General features: G+C 46.5%; 1 protein-coding gene across 1 annotated transcript in view; it reads left to right on the top strand.

Annotated features, from left to right (window-relative positions):
* The window catches only part of CSMD2 (CUB and Sushi multiple domains 2), a gene marked incomplete at both ends in the record, with an annotated part of 507,564 nt that overhangs the window by 428,941 nt on the left and 56,151 nt on the right, over positions 1–22,472 (top strand). Inside the window, 11 exon segments of the mRNA XM_084243387.1 lie at positions 6–119; positions 6,588–6,683; positions 7,825–8,028; positions 8,449–8,573; positions 9,442–9,538; positions 10,241–10,345; positions 14,582–14,700; positions 15,234–15,303; positions 17,128–17,244; positions 20,567–20,776; positions 22,227–22,415. Of these exon segments, the coding sequence (XP_084099513.1) occupies positions 6–119; positions 6,588–6,683; positions 7,825–8,028; positions 8,449–8,573; positions 9,442–9,538; positions 10,241–10,345; positions 14,582–14,700; positions 15,234–15,303; positions 17,128–17,244; positions 20,567–20,776; positions 22,227–22,415 (1,446 nt within the window).

Below are 22,472 nucleotides of genomic sequence, written 5' to 3'. Positions count from 1 at the left end.
CTCAGTGGTGTTTGGGCAGTTCGCCTTCTTCCACACGGCCCTCAACGACGTGGTGGAGGTGCACGATGGCCACAGCCAGCACTCCCGGCTCCTCAGCTCCCTCTCCGGCTCCCACACAGGTACTGGGGCTCAGCCAGCACCAGGGATGGTGGTGGGCTGGGGACATCCGGGGTCTGTGGAAAGGAAAGGCCCTAAAGCCTCACCACAGCAGTCAGCAACCTGCAGCCCCTGCACACAGGGGGCTGAGAAGCTACCCTCCTCCCAAGCCGTGTCTACACTGCCCCCGCGTGGTGTCGCGTTCTACTGTGGGTTTATCATTAGCCCAACACCCTTTTCTTTCCTCTGTTTGGTTTTATTTTTATTTATACATTTTTTAATTGAAGTAACACTGCATTATAACATCATGTAAATTTTGACTTTTAATCATAGTTTTCTAATTATAAACATATTGCATTTTCATTGTAGAAAACTTAGAGGCAAGACAAAATAATTGCATCGAGAATTAAAATAAAAACCACCCAGATAGAACCACACAAAAGATGGAATGCATTTCCTTCCAATCTTTATATCTACTTAGACTTCATCTTTTACATATTTTATTGAACAAAACAACATACATATTTTTATTGAAATATTCATTATGAGTGTTTCTCTGTCATTATTTTCTCCTATAATAGGATTTTTAAATGCTGCATTATAGTCTATCATATAGTTATTTAAAATTTATGTAATGAATTCCTTGTTACTGAACATTTAGATCATCTAATTTCTCTTTCTTATGAATGGTAATTCACTGCGTTGTACATATGTCTTCATACACATCTCTGTTACCTTAGAGTATCTACAAGGAGAATTGCCAAGTTGAGATACGTGAGCTCCTTAAGGCTTTTTATACAGATTGTCAGATATCTCTCTAGAAAGTTCTTATCATTTAGGAAAGTGTGGAGGGGATGGGTCACAAAGGCAGGTGGGGTCTAGGCACAGGTGGTTTGGTGGAGGCAGTACAATATTTTGTTCTAGTTAAAAAATAAAAGAGAGTTCTTGCCACTTTGTTCTTCCACAATGATGAGAGGACATGTTTTATTCTTATAAAAACTTGGTAGTTTTTTTTAAAGTCATCCATTTGAAAAGCAAAGATAGTATCTCATTTTTTAATTTTCTTTTTCTTTCTGACTAGTCAGGTTAACCTTTTTATAATGCATTTATTGGTCCATGCATTTTTTTTATTTGTGAATTTTCTTGTGAATTAGTGACTAGTTTTCTATTAGCATTTATTTTCTCATGTATTTAGTCGAACTCCATATTATTAGAAGCTATATCTATGATATACCTTGATAACCTCTTGCTCTGTTAGATGCTATAAAAGCCTTCCCCTGTGGTTTGTGATTTGCCACTTACTCTTTTTTCAGGGTGTGTTTTAGTGTCCAAAAATTTAAATTTCCTACCATATCAAATCTATCTGTTTCCTTTTACAAAGTTTTCTCCTTTATTTTGTTCTCCTTCAGTTGATGCTAATTAAATAAATAAATATTCCTCTGCATCTTCTTTCAGTACTTTCTAGTTTCATTGCTTTTTTGGGTTTGTTTGTTTTTTTCGCTTTAATACTTTTGGTTTGTGGTTTATTTTGATTTATTATATGACCTAGAAAATCTAATCACATCATTTCAAATTTAACTAATCAGTTACCCTAACAGAATTTTCAAAATGCCAGATTTACATATATTAAATTTTTTTGAAGGATAGACTTTAGTCCATTTCCTCTGTATCTGTTTACTGTTATCAGTATCAAGTATACTGGAAATAATGTGTAATGTTTACTATTTAAGTCTTAAATGTGTGCTTTGTAAGTCTCTATAGTTACTCTTTGTTTTGAAATTTTTATTGACTCTTCTTACTTACTTTTGCCTCCAAATAAAATTTACAAATACTTTGTCAAGTTAAAAAAATGCATCAGAATATTCCTTAGAATTCCATTAAACTTATATATTAATTTGGGAGGAAACTCACATTTTCATAATAGCAACTCTTCTCCCCATCCACAAACATGATATATCTCTGCATTTATTTAGCTTTGGAAACCTTTGGAGTAGCACCACCATTTTCATTTAAGCAACATTTATTTTCATGTTGATTTTATTCCTACATATTTCATGGCAATTTTTGTTGTTTTAGTTGTTACTGCAATGGACCTTCTCTCCATATTATATTTTCTAACTAGTCTTTGCTAGCGTATTAGAAGGCTGATATTGTTAGTATATTCATTTGCAAAGTCATTGAAGTCTCCATAATAATGCCAACAATGTTGACTGATTCTCTGGATCCTTTAGGCACGAAGCAATATCATCTACAAATAAATTTGTCTCATTATTTTCCCTCTTCCTTCAGTGGGTTTTTCTCTTATTCTCTCCATGGTTATTGGTCTATTTAGGTATATACCTTTAATATTGATGCTGCTATTTTGTATTTTTTGCAAGATACCCATTTGGCAATGCCTTTAAATTTAGCAGCATAGCTTGCCTAATATATTTGATGGTGTTTAATCTTGTGTGTTTTAGTGGCTATGCCCCCTGTCTCTCCAGTGCTGATTGCTATATTCAAGCTCCCCTTTTCCCCCAGCTGGTTTTGTGGGGTTTTGTTTTGCTTCATCTTTTATCACTTCTACTTGTCATTTCTTCTGTGAAGTTTCTTATTATCTCTAGTTAATTAGTCTCTGCCATTATTTCATAGTCTCTTCCCCTTTTCTTCCTTCAGATTGTTTTGTTTTTATTCTAACTTCTTGAGAGTTGTTCTGCTCCTTATTTTCTCCATGTAATGAAGAGCCTGTTTACCATTACATATTCACCTCGAAGTATGGTTTTGGCTTCATGCCATAAATTTTGATGCATGCTATTTTCATCACCATTACTTTCTAAATAGTCCGTGATCATGTTTTACTCTTTCTGCCCAAGAGTTATTTAACAATGTCTCTTCTTTTCTCCCAAGAGCTTGGATCCTGTTCCTGTTACATTTAAACACTTATGTTGATTTCTATTTTTGCTGCCATGTGGTTAACAAATGTAGCTCCTACCACTTCTACTTTGGAAATTAAGTGAGATCCTCTCAGTAGCCAAGGACTTAAAAAAAAAAAAATTCCCCAAGTGTCTGAGGAGACTGTGTTTTCTGTAGGGTTGAGAGGCCACAGAAGGAGAAAGGGCAAGTTAGGGCCCTGCGTTCCCCCTGCCCGGGCTCTCTGTTGTTTCTTCCTGCCCATGGACATGAGACTTGACCTCTCCAGCTTCAGTTTCCTCACCTGTAAATTGCAGAAAGTAAAAATTCCCTCTCCTAGAGTTATCGTTGGGATTAGACAATTTGTAATTGTCATTAGATCTCTCTGTATCAGGGCCTCTCAACCTAATGATTTTTCTATACCACCAACCCATACATACATACCCCCTGGGAGCACAAGTCAGGATCTGAAGGGATAGGATGCTTTTCAAAATATCTTGGGATCAGTCAGATAGATAGATAGACAGACAGACAGATGGAGCTATAGATAGATAAAAATATAAGTATAAATTTAGCTAGAGCTATAGAGTATAAGTATAGGTACAGATACAGAGAGATCAGTGTACATTTAAATTTAAAACCTGTAGTCATAAATGTGGACATAGATGTAGATGTATATATAGATGGATAAGATCAAAAGAAATAGAAATAGGAATAAAAATAGGTAGACAGGTAGGTAGGTAGATCCATCGATCGATCAATTGATTGATAGAAAGGTAGGCGGGTGGGCGTAGGGTTAGGACCTGGAGTATCAACATCAGTATACTCAGATCATCTCTTATTCCTCATTTGGAGAAACACTGAGGATGAGCCAGTGGTACTGATGGGAGGGAAGTGTGTCCCTGGCCCTGGGGCATTTTGAAAGAACAAAAACAGCTTGAAGACCACTACTGAACAATCTGCATTGTTGTTTGATCCAGCATCTTGTGAGAATGCTATGTTAAAATCCCACTGCAACTGTGATGTTTTGTCTTCTTATGTTTCTAACAACTTTTGTATCTGTGTTTTTTCCTGCTATCTCTTTCCTCATTTTCTCTAAGGGTCTTTTTCTTTCTGCAGAAAAGCTACTTACTTATTTTACAGGTGAAACATTTGGTCTCATGTCTGTCATCTTGTTTTGTTCTTTCTGGTAATTCCTTCGTGCTCTTTGATGTTCTTTCCTCACTTTTCCATTCATACCTGACTCATCTCTTATTTCCAGTTTTTATGTTATGTATTTGGACTTTAATATTTATGTTATTAGTAATTAGTTTTACTACCCCCAAGAACAATTATTGATACTACTCAGTAACAGTTTTTTCACATCTGTGTTTAGTTTTGTTACCTAGTGAACAATAATTATTCGGTGTAACTATCTTCCTAGCTGTCTTTATCCCTGATAGTGTCTGATTTCCCTCCTTTTGTTCATTTTTCAGCAGGGTTCCTCACTGCAGGGCTTTTTATCACATGGCATGCATGAGAATGCCTTTCCTTTGACATATCATATAAATGTCAACTTGATTGTAAAGCAAATTATAGGTCACAAACTTCTTTGAAAGCTACAGCGCTTGTTCTACTCAATTCCAAAATTAAATTTACAGATGAGTTGGAGCCCAACCTGATTATTTTTTTTTATTAAAAGTCCATGGAGATGTATTATAGGTGGAAATCTCTCTTCATTCATTAGATCTGGCACTTTGTGGACGATCTGAACCTGCACCTCAAGTCTTTCTGAAGCTGAGAAAAGTTGTCTTCTCTCTGAAATTATTCTCTCTCCTTCAATTTCTCTTGTCCTCTCTCTCTCTTTCTCCTTCTCTCACTCTCTCTCACTCTCTCTCTCTCTCTCTCTCTCTCTCTCTATATATATATATATATATATATATATATATATATACTGGGTTTTTTTAATTTGCCTTCCATTTTGCTTGTCATTTCTTTCATTATTTTAATCTCTTTATCCTTTTTCTGTGGATTCTAAAAGAATTTCCCAAATTTAACCTCTATTCAATCCCTGTTCAATTCCCAAAGACCCCAACTGCCACGTGCATGTGTCTCTCGCCTCTTTACAGACTTTCTTGAGCTCAGACCTTCGCTCTGGCCCGTCTTCCTCCTCTGACTTTACAGATACAATGCGACATTTACTCTTAGAACAACCGTGTTTGAAAATCTCCCAAGATTTTTCCTGTCTTTTGTTGTAGTTCACATAAAAATTTTCTTTGATTTCTCAGCTGATCTTCTCCTTAAAACTTTGGAATCTTCTCTTATATCTGATGTGCACTTCCTCATGGAGAGGAAAGCCTGCCTAGACCTGGGACTGGAAGTCCAATGGGTTCTGTGAGCGATTACAGTAGTCGTATCCATGGCATCTGCCAGCCCAGAAGCAGGAGAGTGGAAGAGATGGGCTTACTTCTGCTTACCTTCCTTAGAGGAGAAACTCAAGATGGCAGTGATAATGGAGAGGCTTTTTCTTCATGAGCTTCTTTTTGCTTTGGCCACCAGATGTTTGCTGAGCCAGGCTCAGACATCTGGATCACATGTAAACTGTTTTGTGCAAAAGTCTCTCCACTGTTCTGGCCAATGGCATCACATGGAAGCACTGGTGGGCCCCAAATGTACCTCCCTGTGGCTCCTTGGCAGCTTCCAACCCCAGCCCTCATGGCGGCAGAGATGCAGACTGGCTTTCTGTAACCCTGACTTCCTCCTGAAGGGGCGTGAGCACCATTCTAAAGCTGCAGAGGAGCAACATGTAGAGTGGCCCCACCACTGTCCCTGCCTGTCCCATGTCCCCTCAGGAAAGCGAAGTGAGCAGGACCGCACCTCGGAGTAGATGCCGATGGCGCCCTCTCCTCTCGTCTGCCCCACACCCGGCAGTGGGAGAGCCGCCTTTCCCCTCTGACATAAAGCCTGTTGGATTCCCCGAGTTTCCTGTGCCCGTGCAGGTTTCCCCCAGTGCATGTTGTTGGTAGGGTGACAGCAAGTCCTCCTTCCCTGGGATGGTCCCCGCGCTGACGTGGTTGTCCCAGTAGAATTAGTAGCAGCAAGTCCTCTCGCCCTCACAGGTGTCCCCATGGGAGCTACGCTTTCTGCAGTCGCTCTGGCTCAAGGCCATTTCACAGGGGATCTGGGACAGCCAGTGAAACTCAGATAGTCCTATCGCCCCCCTTCTTAGGAGCTTGTGCCTTTTTTCTTTTTAACCAGGTTGCTGTCAGTTTTCTAAGTAACCCCCAGTCAGTTTGGTAGTAGCCATTCTCGCCATCCCTGTGGACGTTCCAGCCAGGTATTTTAATCTTGCTAAACCCCTGTTTCCGGATCTTTTAATAGGAGGGGGGCAGTGAACTCTTGTCATTCCAGCCTCACACTGATGGAAGGCAAGGTGAAACCTCGGGTGTGAAAGCTTCCTGTCAGCTGTACACCGTGAAGTGCAGTGAACATGTGACGCTTTATTCCAGGGAGTCCCAGAATGTGGAAGGGTTTGCTGTGTGGGGTATGGGCAGGCCCGCCTTCCAGGGTCTTGTCTGCAGCACTCACGGCCTTCCCCTCCTCCTTGCCCCTTATCTTGGCAGGAGAATCACTGCCTTTGGCCACCTCCAATCAAGTTCTCATTAAATTCAGTGCCAAAGGCCAAGCACCAGCCAGAGGCTTCCACTTTGTCTACCAAGGTAAGCAGGGCACAGGTGTGGGAGGGGCGAAGTGGGTCTTGGTTCCTTGGTGACTCGAAAATGACTCAATGGTTTGGCCCAGTCTGAGCCTCACGCTTGGGGTGTTTAGGAGCAGTTATTGGTGGGTGGACAGTTCCCTGAAGCTCAGTTGTATTTCAAACATATTTTTAAACCAAACTCTATGTTGGATGAGAATAGAAATCAGACATGGGAAACTAATTTCTTTCCCTACCTCCCCCTCATCACCTGGCACAACCCCACTGGCACTGGAGACCAGCCCCGGCCTTACCAGGCTTTTCCCTGTGGACACAGTTTGTCTAAGGGCGCAATAAAGGTGCAGGAAGCCACAGGCTTTGGAGTGAGCTCCATGTGGGTTTGAAGCCCATCCCTGCCGCTTTCTAACTGAGCACCAGCTACCCCAGTGTGCGTGCCTGTAAGATAGAGGTGATAATATTATGTCACTGGTAGGTTTAAACTAGAGTTCCCAAGGAGCTGGCACCAAGAAGGCAGTCAATCCTCATTCCCTCCAACTGGCTCTGAAAGGCAAAGTTGTGGAACTTTCGGCTTCCCCTGTAGGCCCTGACTTGTCCTTGTCCCAGAGAATGTCCTGTTTGCTAGGGCCCAGGTTCTAAGTGTGGCCTGTTTATTCAGCTGCTTGGGGTGAGCTGCGTTTCCCTGGGGGTAATCCTGACACGGGGCACCCTCCCTGGGCTCTGGCTTGAGATCCTACATGTCTTTGTGGGTAGGAGGACAACGTGAAATTCATCCCCTGAGAGCAAGGCCCTGGGCAGGGTTTTAGGGGACATGGGGAGAAGAGACCAGGGGCAAGGGAAAGTAGGAGGATGGGCCCTGCTCTCTGCTGGGGGCCATGAGACCCTGACGGGCAGGGGGCTTTGCGGGAAAGCAAAGAACATGACTGGCTCACAAGTCTGGGCCCAGGGGCTCCACTCCCACCCATGGTTTCCAGAAGCTGTGCTGTGACATTGTGTGTCCAACTCTACGTAGTAAGACGGGCATCATCCTAGAAAGCCCCCTGATGTAAGGGAAATTGCCCGAAGCTCTCATGGTGTCCTCCAGACTGTTCATACCCGGCCAGTTCCGAGAGGAGTGAGCCTGCCCTCAGTGCCCTTGTCCCCCGCAGCGGTGCCCCGAACCAGCGCCACGCAGTGCAGCTCTGTGCCTGAACCCCGCTACGGCAAGAGGCTGGGCAGTGACTTCTCGGTGGGGGCCATCGTCCGCTTCGAATGCAACTCCGGCTATGCCCTGCAGGGATCCCCAGAAATCGAGTGCCTCCCTGTTCCCGGGGCCCTGGCCCAGTGGAACGTCTCAGCCCCCATCTGTGTGGGTGAGTCCCTCGATGGCCAGGACTCGAGGTGGGAGAGGGGCACAAACAGTCCTTTCCCTCTGATGGAAGCAGCAAGAGCCAGCAGCTGCCCCTGCCCGCTGGCATAATTTAAATACCGTCCCACCCTGGTCCAGTCACTCTTCCTGTGAGGCGGGGCTGAGACAGCAAGAAGGAGGAGCTGGGAAAGAAACGTGTGTGCAGAGAGGAGCACGCGTCCAGGTCCCGAAGGGGCTGGACAGACAGGAGCGATGGGAGGTGCAAGACTGGGGCCCTGGGGAGAAGCCAGCAGAGGGTGCCCCGAGCAGTGGGGTGGTCAGGGAGGTGGGAGGGGAGTTGGGAAGAGTCTTGCCTGGGGAGGCTCCTCCTGGAGAACCCACAAACACAAGCAGGAGAGCCTCTGACCAGAGCTGCCCCTTCCAGTGCCTTGCGGAGGCAACCTCACAGAGCGCAGGGGCACCATCCTGTCCCCCGGCTTCCCAGAGCCCTACCTCAACAGCCTCAACTGCGTCTGGAAGATCACAGTCCCCGAAGGCGCTGGCATCCAGGTAGGGGCGTTGAGACGCCTCGGTCAGGGAGGGGAGTCAAGGAGGGGACAAAGTTCTGCCCCTGCCCCTAGGCTTAGTGTGGGAGTGAGCCCCCCCCCCACAGGAAAACACGCCAGAGGAATGGGGAACTCCAGGGGTGTGAGGAGGAAGAAAGGGGAGACACTGGCTTAGGCCATCAGGGAAGGCCTGGAGAAGGATATGAGCCTGGAGCTGGCATCAGACCAGGGAGGATTCATAACAGATATTTTTCAAATGGCTTGAAGGCTTCTTTCCCAAGGAGTAGGGGGGCAGGGGCGGGGACGTTGCAGGTAGGGGCATGGAGTCATGCACCGTGCACTCTCCCGGGTATCACACCTGAGGCCTGGGCCACAGAGAAGAACTGATGTCCAGTGGTGAGAGCCAACCAGGGAGCCCCCAGGACAGGTGTGGGGCATGGAAGAGGGTCCAGAGCCCACAAGGTCAGTGGAGAGGCAGCCTGCAAGCGGGGACTCAAGTGGACATGTCTGGCCGGAACTGGGTCACTGGCAGTTTGCCCCAAATGCCTGATGCAATAGAGAAAGAAAGTGGGGAAACCCAGAGAATGTCAAGAGATGAGGAGACGGCCAGTTAGACTGGAGTGCTCCCAGTCCCTGGAACTTCCCATTCCCTGTCTTACAAAGCACCCCACTTTCTTATAATCATCCATTTCACATCCATCTCCCTATGGGACCGTGGGCTCCTCAGGGTGGGGACTGCGCCTTCCTTCTTTATGGCAAGGGCCTGTGTCGGAGCCAGAGGAGGTGCTCAATAATTGGGTGAGCCGGGGAAGGAAGGACAGGAGGCATGTCAGCTCCCCAACCAAGAGCCGTTCAATCCTCTGCCTCCCCAGATTCAAGTCATCAGTTTCGTCACAGAGCAGAACTGGGACTCCCTGGAAGTGTTTGACGGTGCAGACAACACTGTGACTATGCTGGGGAGTTTCTCAGGTGAGGTGGGATTTCCAGGGACCTTGCTCAGAGGACAGTGGTGGAAGTTCTTTATGGTGACTATTGCAGAAATTTAATTCACGTGCCAAGAAATCACCATTTAAAGTGTGCTAGTCCGTGTGCAGCCACCAAGCTGTATGCCTAAATGTGGACGGGTCGTGGGGTAGCCATATTTAACTCTTTTGAGGAACTTCCAAGCCATTTTCCAAAGCAGCAACTCCATCTCCCATTCCAGTGGTGATTTCTGCCTGAGTGTGCGGTGTGTTTTTGCCCAGTGACAGGGGTAATTATCAGGGTCTTTTAGGCCCTAAAACCCCATGTTTCCAAAATACAAAAAGGACCGTGCCCCTAATAAACTGTCCACACACTGCCTGGACCTCCCAGAGTCCTTCTGAAGATGGTACGTCTTTGACGTGGGAGAGTCATTCCGCAGATAACTACAGGGGGTCAGCACTCAAAGGCCTAAGGAAGTCCCCCTCCTTCTGGCATGCGGCTCTGCCACTGTTCCTTTTACAAGAAATTGTTTGAGGTCTCCCCTCCCTCAGCCATTGGGAGGTAGTAATTTGCCACTTACTGAGTTTGCTAACTGGGGACACTTGGGCATCTTGGGAGCAGAATGTCAGCAGGAAGCAGGAGCACAAGAGAGGGGGAGGACATCAGGGCGGGGGGGATAAGCCTAAAAGTCCCTGTTCCCTGCCCTAGGAACCACCGTGCCTGCCCTTCTGAACAGCACCTCCAACCAGCTCTACCTTCACTTCTACTCCGACATCAGCGTGTCAGCAGCTGGCTTCCACTTGGAGTACAAAAGTGAGAATCCAGAGGTCCAGCGGTGTGAAGAGTTTTGGGTGGGAACACACAGGGACCAGGGCCCTCAGTGGGCAGGGGCCATACTGGCCTATATTTTCTATATTTTCTCCATCCTGCTTAAGCCTTACTTTAGACCAGGTGAGGATGCGAAAGCTCAGAAAAGGTCTCAAGCATGTGCAGCCCGTGAGTGAAAGAGCTGGGACTCTTATCCAAGCATCTATTACTCAAACACCTGTGAGCAACCCTGGTCCACAACAAGGATGGGATGGGGGCCTGGTCACTGGCCTAAGCCCAGTATATAATTAGGGTTGTAAGAAAATGAAGGTGTTCTCTTCCCACCTCACTGGAAACTTCGCTCCTCATCCATCAGATTTCTCCCACCATACTCAAAACCTTACATCCTAACTTTCAGTGTCACTAAATAGTCACAACTAAAAATTCTTTAATGAAAAGGGGGTACAGATGTGACTTGTGGGGAGACTTCTGTCCTGGGATGGCCTGCCCACTCCCCTTCCCCACTGGGTGCAGGAAAGAATAGCTCAGCAACAACATTTGTTACACCTTCTTTCAGCAAACACTCAAGCATGTGCAATGTGTCCAGGGCTGTGCTGGGTTTGGGTAGGATCAAGAAGGATAAGTGCTCTCAGAGTCCACTGGAGAAAGCCATGCCTACAGATAGAGAAGTACCCTGCAGCATTAAAGACACTCTCATGGATGTTTCTAGATGATAGAGCAGTAGTTCAAAGGAGAGAATGGTCACTTCTACATGAGCAGATGAGGAGGTGGATGTCTTGAAGAAACATTGAACACCTACAGTGTGGCAGGTCCTGCATTAGGTACCTACAGGACAGAGATGAATGAGACATGGTCTCTGTTGTTCTCAAAAGCACTAATAGAGGCAGAGAGATGGACATGGGTCTAGTAATTTTAGTGCAGTGTGATATGCTGAGGAAGTAGGCAAGAAGGAAGATAAACCTGGCCAGGTGAAGTCTTAAGGAATGAGATGCCTGAGCTCAGCTAGTTCTCCTAATAAGAAATGCTGGAAGGCATGGTTGGTTTGACCGTGCTTTTGCATGGGCCTGTGTACATGGATCCTCTATTTGGGGGTCAGCATTGGATGGTATGAAGAGGCCCAGCTGTCTCCAAAATGAGTGACCTGTATCCAGATGCTTGGGAGAGGATTAGCTGGATCCCAGGAGGTCATCTTCTGAAAGAACACATGGTGCACCTGGCAGGAAAGACCTGGGACAGTTTGAAGCAAAGCTCCAAGGGCAGAGGACTAGGCAGGGATGTCTGAGACCTCCCCAGACATTCTAAGGTTTCCCTCACCTGGTGGAGTGAAGTATCTTGAGTTTCTTGAATAATGCACATTCTTTCTTTTTTCTATGGTCCCTCCAGATTGGTTTCCATATGCAGTACTTTAATTTGTGTCCTTATATGTTCCTTAGAATCTTCTCTTTTCTTTCTTCTTCCAAAGATACACTTCCTTCCTGCATCTCTTTGTCATTCTACACTCATTCCCAGGAAAAAAATCACCGCTTTTGTTGTTGTTCGAGGAAACGTGTGGCTTTTCAGTGGCTGAAGCTGGTCATGCACTGTCCTCTCATGGTGGAAAGAGTTAGGGGCAAACAGAGGTCCCCCATAGTATTTTCAGGCTAGAATTCTAGGAGCCAAAGCCCTGTGGTTATATTTTTGTTTTGTAGATAATCTATAAAGAGGCTGCAGAAGTGGAGAATGAACTGCTATTGTGGAGGCAAATGGTTTTGAAGGGTACTGAAAAGTCATACTTACTGCTATGACTCATATTTAATGTTTATTTAATTGAAATGGAAATTGAACAATATGCTTTCAAACGTAATAAATTGCACATGACAAAAAAATAATTCTTCCTTTGTTGTAAGCATGGCTTAAATAAAATCAAGCTGTGCAATGCAAGAGAAATTAGAATGCACTTTTCTCTATCTTCCTCCTCCTTTCTCTGGCTTTACTTTTTTTCCCCATTCCATTTTTCCCATTTTTCTCCTACCATACTCTTTTGTCCTTGTTATCTCTGGGTGTTTTGTTTTTTGGGTTTTTTTTTTTTTTTTGCTTTCTTTTTTCTTTTTTCTATCACTGCCTTGGGTTACTATGTTGTGATCATCCCACTAAATACTGGCTTGCATCCTATTGGGAGTGCAGAGAGCAGCACAGAGAAAGAGATAAGATGAGACGCCTCGTATTTAGCTTGATGGTTGTTTTAATACTGTCTTTGGGGTCTTTTGCCCAGCAGCTGAGATCTGTGGCTGTAGTCCCAAACAGCCTTCACTTCCAAGAATGACATTCACTTCTAAACAGCTCAGGTATGACAGGCAATGCCTGACAAGGGCATGAGAGAACTTTCTGGAGTGATAACAGTGTTCTGTTGCTTTGCTAGGGGGTTGAGTGTTACAGGTGCAGGCATGTGTCAAAACTCAGCAAATGTAAGCTTAGGATTTGTACATCCCAGCTGCTGCACAAGAAAATAGGCTGGAGGACGGTGGCCTGGGCTGGCCAGTCCTTCCCATTTTTGGTCCACAGTTACCTGGGTCCCTGCAGGCACTGTGCACGTGGTTCCCCCAGAGAGCCTGTATCTACCAAGGGGTCTGGCATCTGCCAGGAGGGTTTTCTACCCAAGACATCTATCTACCAGGACTCTGACAGGAGAACTGAGGCTGCCCACTCCTCTCGCACACTCTCTGGGCTGTGCAGGTGTCCACATCTGTTCCAGCCACAAAGATTGTTGGCTCTTGTGCCCTCCTCTCTTTCTGCCACTCTTCTGAAAGCAGAGCATTCTGGAGGAGGTGGAGAACTCAGTCTACCCCACGGAGGAAGGGCTCATCATGATTATCCAGCCCTTGTTCTTGGAGAAGCGCACACCAGGTCCCAACCATCAATCCAGACTGATTTATGTGGCACATCTGAAGTGCCCACACCTGCAGATGGGCTCTCCTGTGGGGCGTCGGAGAGGCGGGACCCCACAGTCAGGAGATGGCCGTGCTCCCGTTTGCCATGGAAGTCAGGCAGGAAAGGACTCAAAGCAGGATGAGGATGATTTAAGGGAGGAGGGCCGGGAGAGCGGAGCGTGAGTCAGGTGTGCTTTGCTGTGATGTCAGGGTTTGGCCTCCACTTGGGCAGGCCTGGAACCAGACTGAGCTTGATTTGAATCCCAGCTCTGTGCCTTACTCAGGGCACATAGGAGGCCTCTCGGTCTGCGTGCTCACCTGTGACACAGGAGGTGAAATGATGCACCTGCCCCCCAGCTCCCTCTCAGACCCTCAATGAGTGCAGCCCCAGCAATGACTGTGTGGTTGACGCAGGGAAGGAGGAGGAGGGTTAAGTCAGGTGCCCTGGCACAGCAGCATATACATGCTGAGGAAATAAGAAGGACTGGATGATGAGAATTGAATTTGAAAAGTCAAGAAAGGAGAGTGAAGCAACCTTGGAGAGCCAACAGAGGTGATCTTGAAAAGGGACTGGGCCAAGATCATGAAGCCCTAGAAGGGCAGAAAGAAAAGGGGAGGTTCCATCGTAGACAATGGGAGCTCCACACTGCTGAGCCAGGAAGATTCACGGGAAAAGGTTAAGAAACGTGAATGGCCAGAGAGCAGAGGGAACCAGACAGCAGTGGCCAGGCCAGGCGCTGAGAGGGGGACTCCTGGGAGTCCGACAAGATCAGGGCCTGAGCTGTTTTCTCTGCGAGGGGAATTTTATGAACACACACCCCCATCACTGAGATACCCCCTCTCTGATAACTGCTCTCCTGCTTTCTTGCTTTCCATTGGTTTCTCTCCCAATTCTGCAGGAAGTGCCTTCTTAGACAAGGAAAATGGAGGGGAGTGGGAAGGTAGAGGCAGGAGTGGGGTGGCAGGAGCTCCTGCAGGGAGGTCTAGGGCTCCCAGCCGGGTGAAGGCAGCTCCCTAGCGCTCATGTCCCAGAGCCCTCCCCTGAGCCCAGGAGCAGGGGGACAAATAGAGTACGCGGCTGGTGCCCACCTGCCTCAGGGACCTTTAGTCTATTGAGCCTCTGCCATGTAAGTGCTCTGATTTTCTCTGTGCCTTGCAGAGTAAATGGGCTAGGAAGCACTGGCCCACAGTCTGAGGAGAGAAAGCACAAATCGGAGGCACCCTTCTCTCTGCTACCAGCAGCACCCCCAACGTACTATCACGTTCATTCACCTGGGGGCATATCATTCTCCCCCTCCTGTCTCTGTCTCATCAGCGGTAGGCCTGAGCAGTTGTCCAGAACCTGCCGTGCCCAGTAACGGGGTGAAAACTGGTGGGCGCTACCTGGTGAATGACGTGGTCTCCTTCCAGTGCGAGCCAGGATATGCCCTCCAGGTATGTCTCCTTGAACCCCAGGGCAAGAAAAGGTTTCCCCCAAGATACGATTGACCAGCCTTGAACCAGTAGTGCTGCAGTCACCACAGAACAGGGAGCAGCCCGCCAAGCCCCCAGGGACCATTATCCCCTCCTGGAGCTGTTCATGCAAAAGACAAACTTTGCTGACTGGCAATTTAGCACAAGCCAGCCTCAAATGTGTTCCTGCAAAGTTTTGGTTTGATTAGACTTTAGGAAAACTTAATTTTCCGTTGAAGGCCATGAGGGAATCTAGTAATTAAAGGAGTCTCACAAGGAACCATTAGTAATGAGAATTCATTAGTAATGGCTGTTAATAATCATCCTTCCCCAAAATCTCTCCCCCTCTGCCTCGCTCCCCAACCCACAGTGGATCTGTCTATCCTTGTGTGTCCTGTTCCTTAACACAAGGCCTGAGCAACCCCCCTTCGCCCACTCCCCCCTCCTGTTCTGAGTGGTGCACACAGTTGCGCCCATGGAGGCAGCTGGTGCATCCCTGTTCCCGATTCCTCCAGGGCCACGCTCACATCTCCTGCATGCCGGGAACCGTGCGGCGCTGGAACTACCCTCCCCCGCTCTGTATCGGTAAGAGCCCGGCTTTTGAAGTTCTTTCCAGTCTACTTTCTACCAGGGATTAGAGCTCAATGACCATCGCCGGATCAAGTTCAAATGAATACAAAGTTGAGTATTCTGGGTCGGTTCCAAGGCATGGGTTTTAGACTGAGGCTCTGGTAAGCTCGAACTCTCATTCAGGATTGTCGTGGCCTGAACACCCGGGGTCACAGAATGAGAGCCTATAGGAGGCTTGCCCATGGGAAAATGCTAGGGTGACCATTCTGATACCAGATAATGAACCAAACCCCAAATGGATCTTGTACTCTGGACTCACCCCTATGACTTTTCATGAGATAGACAGATAAAATCCATGGGCAGAGAATTGCTCAGCGTACCGGGCCAAATGTGGACTTAGCTTGATTGGGGTTCTTACCTGTGCTCAGCAATGATGGAGAGATGGTGGGACACGAGCAAAAGTGGGTCTCCACCCTTGGGAGCCTCTAGACAGGTTGGAGCAGGGAAGCCAACATCGCTGGTTGTCTGCCCCATGCAAGGCACAGCGCTGCAGCTTCCTCACAGCAGGGGTTCCGGGGCGGGATCATTACCCTCATTCTCGCAAATGGGCAAACTAAGGCTGTTAGGATTCAGAACAAAGTGGCAGAGTCAGGAATGGAAATCTTGGGTTCTCTGTTGCGCAGCAACTGTAAAGTACAAGTCAAGGCTGACCCGGGGGTGGAAGCAAGGTGGGCCAGGGGGCGTCCCTGGGCATGATGACCTTTCCTCCCATGACCTCGCTGCATGCAGGGCCTGGCCAGCTGCCAGGTGTCACCAGTCAGCCCCCTGTCCTTTCCCTGCCAGGTGTTACAAAGGCCTTGAGGGGAAACCACTCACTTTAACAGCATCAGTTATTGGCTGAGCATTTGCTCTGTGCCAACTCTGTTCTAAGAGGAGGGCAATCCCCTCTGTTGTGACCTCATTCCTCCCCTGTGACTTGTCTTATTATTAATTCTGTTTCACAGATGGGGGAAGCAGGTTTGAAGGGGGTTTAGCACTTGACCAAAGTCATGACGCTGTTGGGGTTGTGAGCGGGTGGTGGGTTCCGGGGCTCCGTCCTGGACCTGGCACTGTTCTGTTCAGTTCTGTTTGCTTGAGTCGCCCCCTCCCCAGGAGGTAAGAGTGCATTTACAGAGACATTGCAGCTGCTTCCCCTCCACTCCCTCCCTGGGCATACAGTTCTGTCCCTAACGAGACAGGAAAGAAAACCGCGTCAGCTGACCGGCCTGTAGTTATGCACCGCATCTCGGGTGACTGCAAGTCACCTCAATTGGGGTTCCAGACACCCAGCCCCTCGTGGGACACTCCCCACTGTCACTTTGGCCAAGGGCAGCCATATGCCAAAGGCAGGCTCGGAGCTCCTTTGCTGACCATCCAACCCCATGAACTGCATATTTGTGAAGAACCTGGTACAGAGTGGGGACTCAAGCTGACTGAACAGCAAAGAGAGGGGCGGCTAAGGCCAGGTGTGGGGGCACGCACACGTCTCTTGGAGCAGCGGGCTTCTGCTGTGTGTTTTCACTAAAGGAACTGGCTGCAAGGGGCATATCCAAGGTCAAGAGCTCATGACGTGGGCTGTGGACTGCTGGGATGTGCTGCCTTTTCTGAATTTACGTACTTGGCTGTGCCCACATGTACCATTTTTTTAGGGAGACCAGCAACAGTTTCCTTTCCCTTCTCAAAAGGGCATGTGATTTGGGAAAGGTTAGAGCCTGCTGCTGTAAGGAAACATCCAAATGTTGGCATGGCCTGTCCTCTCCTTGATGCTATACTAACCTCCATCTGGTCTCATTGTCACAGCACAGTGTGGGGGAGCAGTAGAAGAGATGGAGGGGGTGATCCTGAGTCCTGGCTTCCCTGGCAACTACCCCAGCAACATGGACTGCTCCTGGAAAATAGCGCTGCCCGTGGGCTTTGGTAAGTCTTCACATCTAGGCCCTTGGGCATAGATTAATTGTGTGTCGTGATTGCCCAGTGCAGCCTGGACAGAGGCAGCTTAGCTCTCTAGCTCTCTATTTTCTCTTCTGTTGACCTTTTACAATCATGAGGGTCAATTAAGAATACATAGAGATGCAGCGAAATAAGCCAAAAAGAAAAAGAAAAATACCAGATGGTCTCACTCATAGCAGGAATCTAGAAAACTTAAATAAGGGACCAGGAAAATGAATAATTATAAGAAAGTGAAAATCAAAATCAACAAAAAACTATGAACCAGAGACACTTTTTGGGGGGTGGGGGGCGGGAGGGGAGGGATTGGGGTCAGAATGGGGGGTTTGCAATTGTATGGGGGAATATAAAAATAAAATTTATTATTTAAAAAAAAGAATACATAGAGATGAACGTGCCTTAGGAACATAAGATATGGGAAAAAAATCTTAAGGATTGCCATTATTATCATTTGAGTTGTGAGCTAAAATCAAGGATTGTGGAATGAGAAATTACTCTTGGATGTTTAAAAAGGAAAAATAAAACATTCTATCTTACACACACTGGCCCTCAAGTTGTGCTTTTAACTCCAATATCCAATTTCTCATCCTAATTAAGTTGAGCCAAGGTCAATATGAAATTGAGTTTGCATTTTTTATATGTACATTGTAGCTGGCCTTTTGCGATTGGGAAGTGGTTTTTGTGTAGAGATGGAGTATGCCAGGTACAGGGGATGGCAGGTATATAAGATGTGGATCTGAGCATAAAATATAATTGCTTATGATTCATGAATTGTATACTGGGCTTGTAGCTTAATCCCAGATAGCTCTGTTGAAGGGAAAAGGATGTGTGTTGACATGCAACTGCTAGGCAACCCATGTGGGTTATCTTGTCCAAGTCATCACTCTACACCCAGGAAGGAACTGTCCCCAGGGGATGGTTCCTACACAGGTCTGTGACTTTGGCATGAAGTCCCTCCATTTGTCCTTTATTATTCAGCCTAGAATGGGTCTTCCGATGAAAATCAGGTTTCTGGAGAAAGTAATCTAGCTGACCTTCTCTAAATTTGCTCTGAGGCGAGGCGAGAGATTGGTGATCCGCCAAAGAATAGAACATAAAGTATAAGGGAAAAGATCTTAGGGATGGCCATTATTATTATTACTTGAGCTATAAGCTAAAATCAAGGGCTGTGGAATGAGAAATTATTCTCAGATGGTTTAAAAAAAAACAATCCATCTTACAGAGACTGGGCCTCAAGTTATGCTTTTAACTCCAATATCCAATTTCTCATCTTAATTAAATTGAGCCAAGGTCAATAAGAAATTGAGTATTTACTACCATCTTCTGTAGGAAACAGGACAAATGATCAGGATGCTAAATGATGACAACTTTGGCAGCTTTGGGAATCTCCAGATTTTGAGACATTGAGGATAGAGTTTTTGGGAGGCCCTATAGCTCTGTATTGAGACAGAGGTCAAAAGAACCTCAGTTGATGAATGGATGGAGGCAGGGGAGCGTAACATCTGAAGGAAAATAGAAGTTTAATGGGAGGCCCATCACTGTTCTCTATAAGTCCTAATGATTAGGCACCAACCTCTTTATTTGTGGGTGTTAGTGCTGTTCAGCGTCTAGAGAATAAGAGTCCTTCAGGGTTCAGTCGCAGAAGAACGAATCCCTGCTTTCAAATGAATGTGGGACCTCAGCAATGCCCTGAACATGGCACCTGATTCTAGCGTGTAAAGAGCAGCTACACTGACAAGCTACTGCCACTAGGTGGAGGTGGCCACATCCAGTTCTTTGCATGCAGCTCAAGTCCGAAATTCTGTAATCCTTCTAAAAGAGCCCCCTTTGATGGGCATATAGCCTCAAGGTTGGGATGATACATGGACAGTGCAAAAGCATAGGTGCTGCAGATAATATGTTCGAAAGTATTCATTGAAAAATTATCCATTATTGGGTAAAGTCTACATGTTCATTAATAGGGGAATGACTGGTATGGTTGAAGAACTCACAAAATAGAAATAATATGTAGTTAAAAATCAATGGATTATCCTTTGTCTATCAATAAGAATAGACCTTGAAGAACACAATTTGAATTAAAATAAGATTTACAAAAGTGTATGTGCAGTGTGATATCATTTATGTAAATGTTTAAAATGAATAAATTCAGATATATATATTTAAGAATCCAGAAGCATGAGCTGGAAGGCTGTCTTCCAAAGTCATGACAGTGACTGCCTTCATGGAGGGAAGGCAAGGAATGGGACAGGGTGGGAGACAGGAAGAGTCCTCAGCGTTATATTCTATCCATAAATAATTAGATTCCCACCCCCACCCCCCACAATCACTCATGTGTTCATTCTAAGCAAATGAGAAAGCACAGATGAGCAAAGTTTCAAGTAAAAATCCATCTGTAATCCCACCATGCAATCACTCATAGCTTAGTTCTCACCATCAAGATGTAGCCCCCATGAAGGCAGTAACTTTGGAGATCTTGGCACCCCTGTGCTGTGCCTAGCACAGCCCAATGCTTGGCAGGTGCTTAATGAATATCATTAGCCAATCAAAGAATATTCTCCTAGCTTTTAACGCAAAAATTATAGTCATTTACTATATGTGCTTTTGCAATCCATTTTCACAATAATGTGGGCATTTTCCTATGCTCAATAAATACATTTCTTCAACATCATTTTAATAGTGATCTAATTTTGAAAAACTTACCAAAAACAAATATCAATACTCCCACTTCCAAATTTATATACTAATTATAAGTTAAGGGCATAATTAGTCCCATTTAACCTGTTGGATTGACAGTTTGTTAATCCAATAAGATCCTAAATTATAAACTTCACTTGACTTCTTAATAGAACAGATAGGACAATGTAGTCTAAGTCTTATATTTCCGAATGATCATGAATGATCTAGAACATGCCAGTGTTAAAGTTCATGTCTTTTGAATGGTGTAGCTATTTTTAAGTGGTGGTGTTATTTTTAAGTAACAAATTGATTTTAACAAAGCTTTCTTTCTATTGATATAAATGAATCACAAATTAAGTGTTTCCAATAAAATAAAATCGACTCTGGGATGGAACTCTAAAATGACTGATGCCTTTTCTTTTGAATGAATAACATGCTTTTAAGTTCAGTCATGCCTGAAGACAAGAGACTGGGCTGGCAACATCTCTAAAGTGTGATCTTGGGTAGGAAGGCAAGGTAGGGGCTGGTGGGCTCTGGCAGGACATGGTTTCTTGACATGGCACATTGAAGCGGACTGTGTTGCGTTGGGCACTGTCTGCCTCTGTCTTGCTCCCAGGAGCTCACATCCAGTTCCTGAACTTCTCCACCGAGCCTAACCATGACTTCATAGAAATCCGGAATGGCCCCTACGAGACCAGCCGCATGATGGGCAGATTCAGTGGAAGCGAACTTCCAGGCGCCCTGCTCTCCACGTCTCACGAGACCACCGTGTATTTCCACAGTGACCACTCCCAGAACCGGCCAGGATTCAAGATGGAATATCAGGGTAAGGACCAGGAAGGACCCCTCTTGCTTCTCTGCCTGTCCCCACCTTCCCAGGCTCCACCTAGGGGAAGCCATAAGAGTGGAAGGGGCTTGAGGGCTGGGGAGGAAGGCCTAACCTTGGAGACCTCCTTCCAGAGGCATCTCTCTGGCCCACCAGCACACTGGTGATAAGCCTTTTCCAGCACACTCTTTGGCCCCATCTCTGTCCAATATCATCAGCTTCCCTTGAGCAAGTGACCCTTCCATTCCCTCTCAACAGGCAGAAGTGTCTAGTCAACCTCTTCCTCTCAGACTTTGACAGACTTACTTACTCCTTCTGGGTCCTCCCCCATGTGCCAGTAAAGATTCATCTATGACATAACGGAGGATTCCAGTAATAATCCCAGGAGTGCCCAACTATCCTTACTCAATAAGACAGGCCTGTTTACTCCTATTGAGTGGTTTTCTTTCTTTTTTTTAAAGATTTATTTATTTTTATACAAGAGCTGGGGTACAGGCCAGAGGTACGGGGGGTGAGAGGATTCACCAGAGACAGAGTGGGAAACAGAACAGGCAGAATGACCGAAGTACACTGCTGAGGGGAGCAGCAGGTGAGACAGGAGAGGTCTGCTGTGCCATGTGGGTTATCCCCCTGGCTGGGGATCGAACTCATACAGCAGTGGCTGCAGATAGCTTCATAGTGCTACGTCTTCACCCCTTGCACCACCAGGGAGGCCCCCTTCAAGCTACACATTTAACACTGGGTTTAACATCCTTAGAGCCAGGAGAGGTCTACTGCACCATGTGGGTTGCTCCCTGGCCAGGGATCAAACTCGTGCTGCAGAGGCTGTGGATTGCTTCATAGTACTGTGCTTAACCGCTTGTGCAACCAGGGAGGCCCCTGAGGGTTTTCCGTGTGAGTTCCCAACCACACTCATTGCAGCCCTCCCTTCCTGAGGGGAAATCCTAAAACAGGCCCCACTACTCCTGGCATACTTTCCCCATCCCCCAACTCAGACTTCCCCTGTGTGAGGGGCCATTACCTGTACCTGTGCAGATTGTGCCAACCCAGGTGGCTGTCCACCGAGGCTGACTTCTCCCTGGGAGTCTCCCCTAGTTGACCAAGGTCAACACCAGGCCCCAGGAGGTGCTCAAAGAACAATGGTTCAGTCTAGCATTGTCTTCCGGAGCCTCCTTTTCCAAGAAACAGTAATGATGGAAAACATGTGCCGGAATTGTGCAGAGAGCTATGCATATATTCTCCTACTTAGTCATCACAGAACCATATTCTAAATAAGGAAACTGAGGCACAGAGAGTTAAATAACTTGCCCAAAGTCACCAGTCAGTAGGTGACCACGGTCCTTCTGAGCCCATCTCGCTGCCTTAGCACTGCTCTCTATCGCTGCTATATGCTGGACAGGGAGAAAATGCCCAGAGAAAACAAAGTAACCTTTTGCCCCATCTTTTCTAGCCTATGAACTCCAAGAGTGCCCAGATCCAGAGCCCTTTGCCAGTGGCATTGTGAGGGGAGCTGGCTACAATGTTGGGCAGTCAGTGACCTTCGAGTGCCTCCCAGGATATCAACTGAATGGTCACCCTGTCCTCACATGTCAACATGGCACCAACCGGAACTGGGACCACCCTCTGCCCAGGTGTGAAGGTATGTCCCTCCCTCATACCTGGGGATTCTTCCAAGAAGACTGATCCCAAGCACCCA

The sequence above is a fragment of the Talpa europaea genome, assembly GCF_964194135.1.
Source record: "Talpa europaea genome assembly, chromosome: 9".
NCBI lineage: Eukaryota > Metazoa > Chordata > Mammalia > Eulipotyphla > Talpidae > Talpa > Talpa europaea.
The sequence above is the reverse complement of the archived record's forward strand: the minus strand, read 5'-3'. Positions and strand labels throughout refer to the sequence as shown.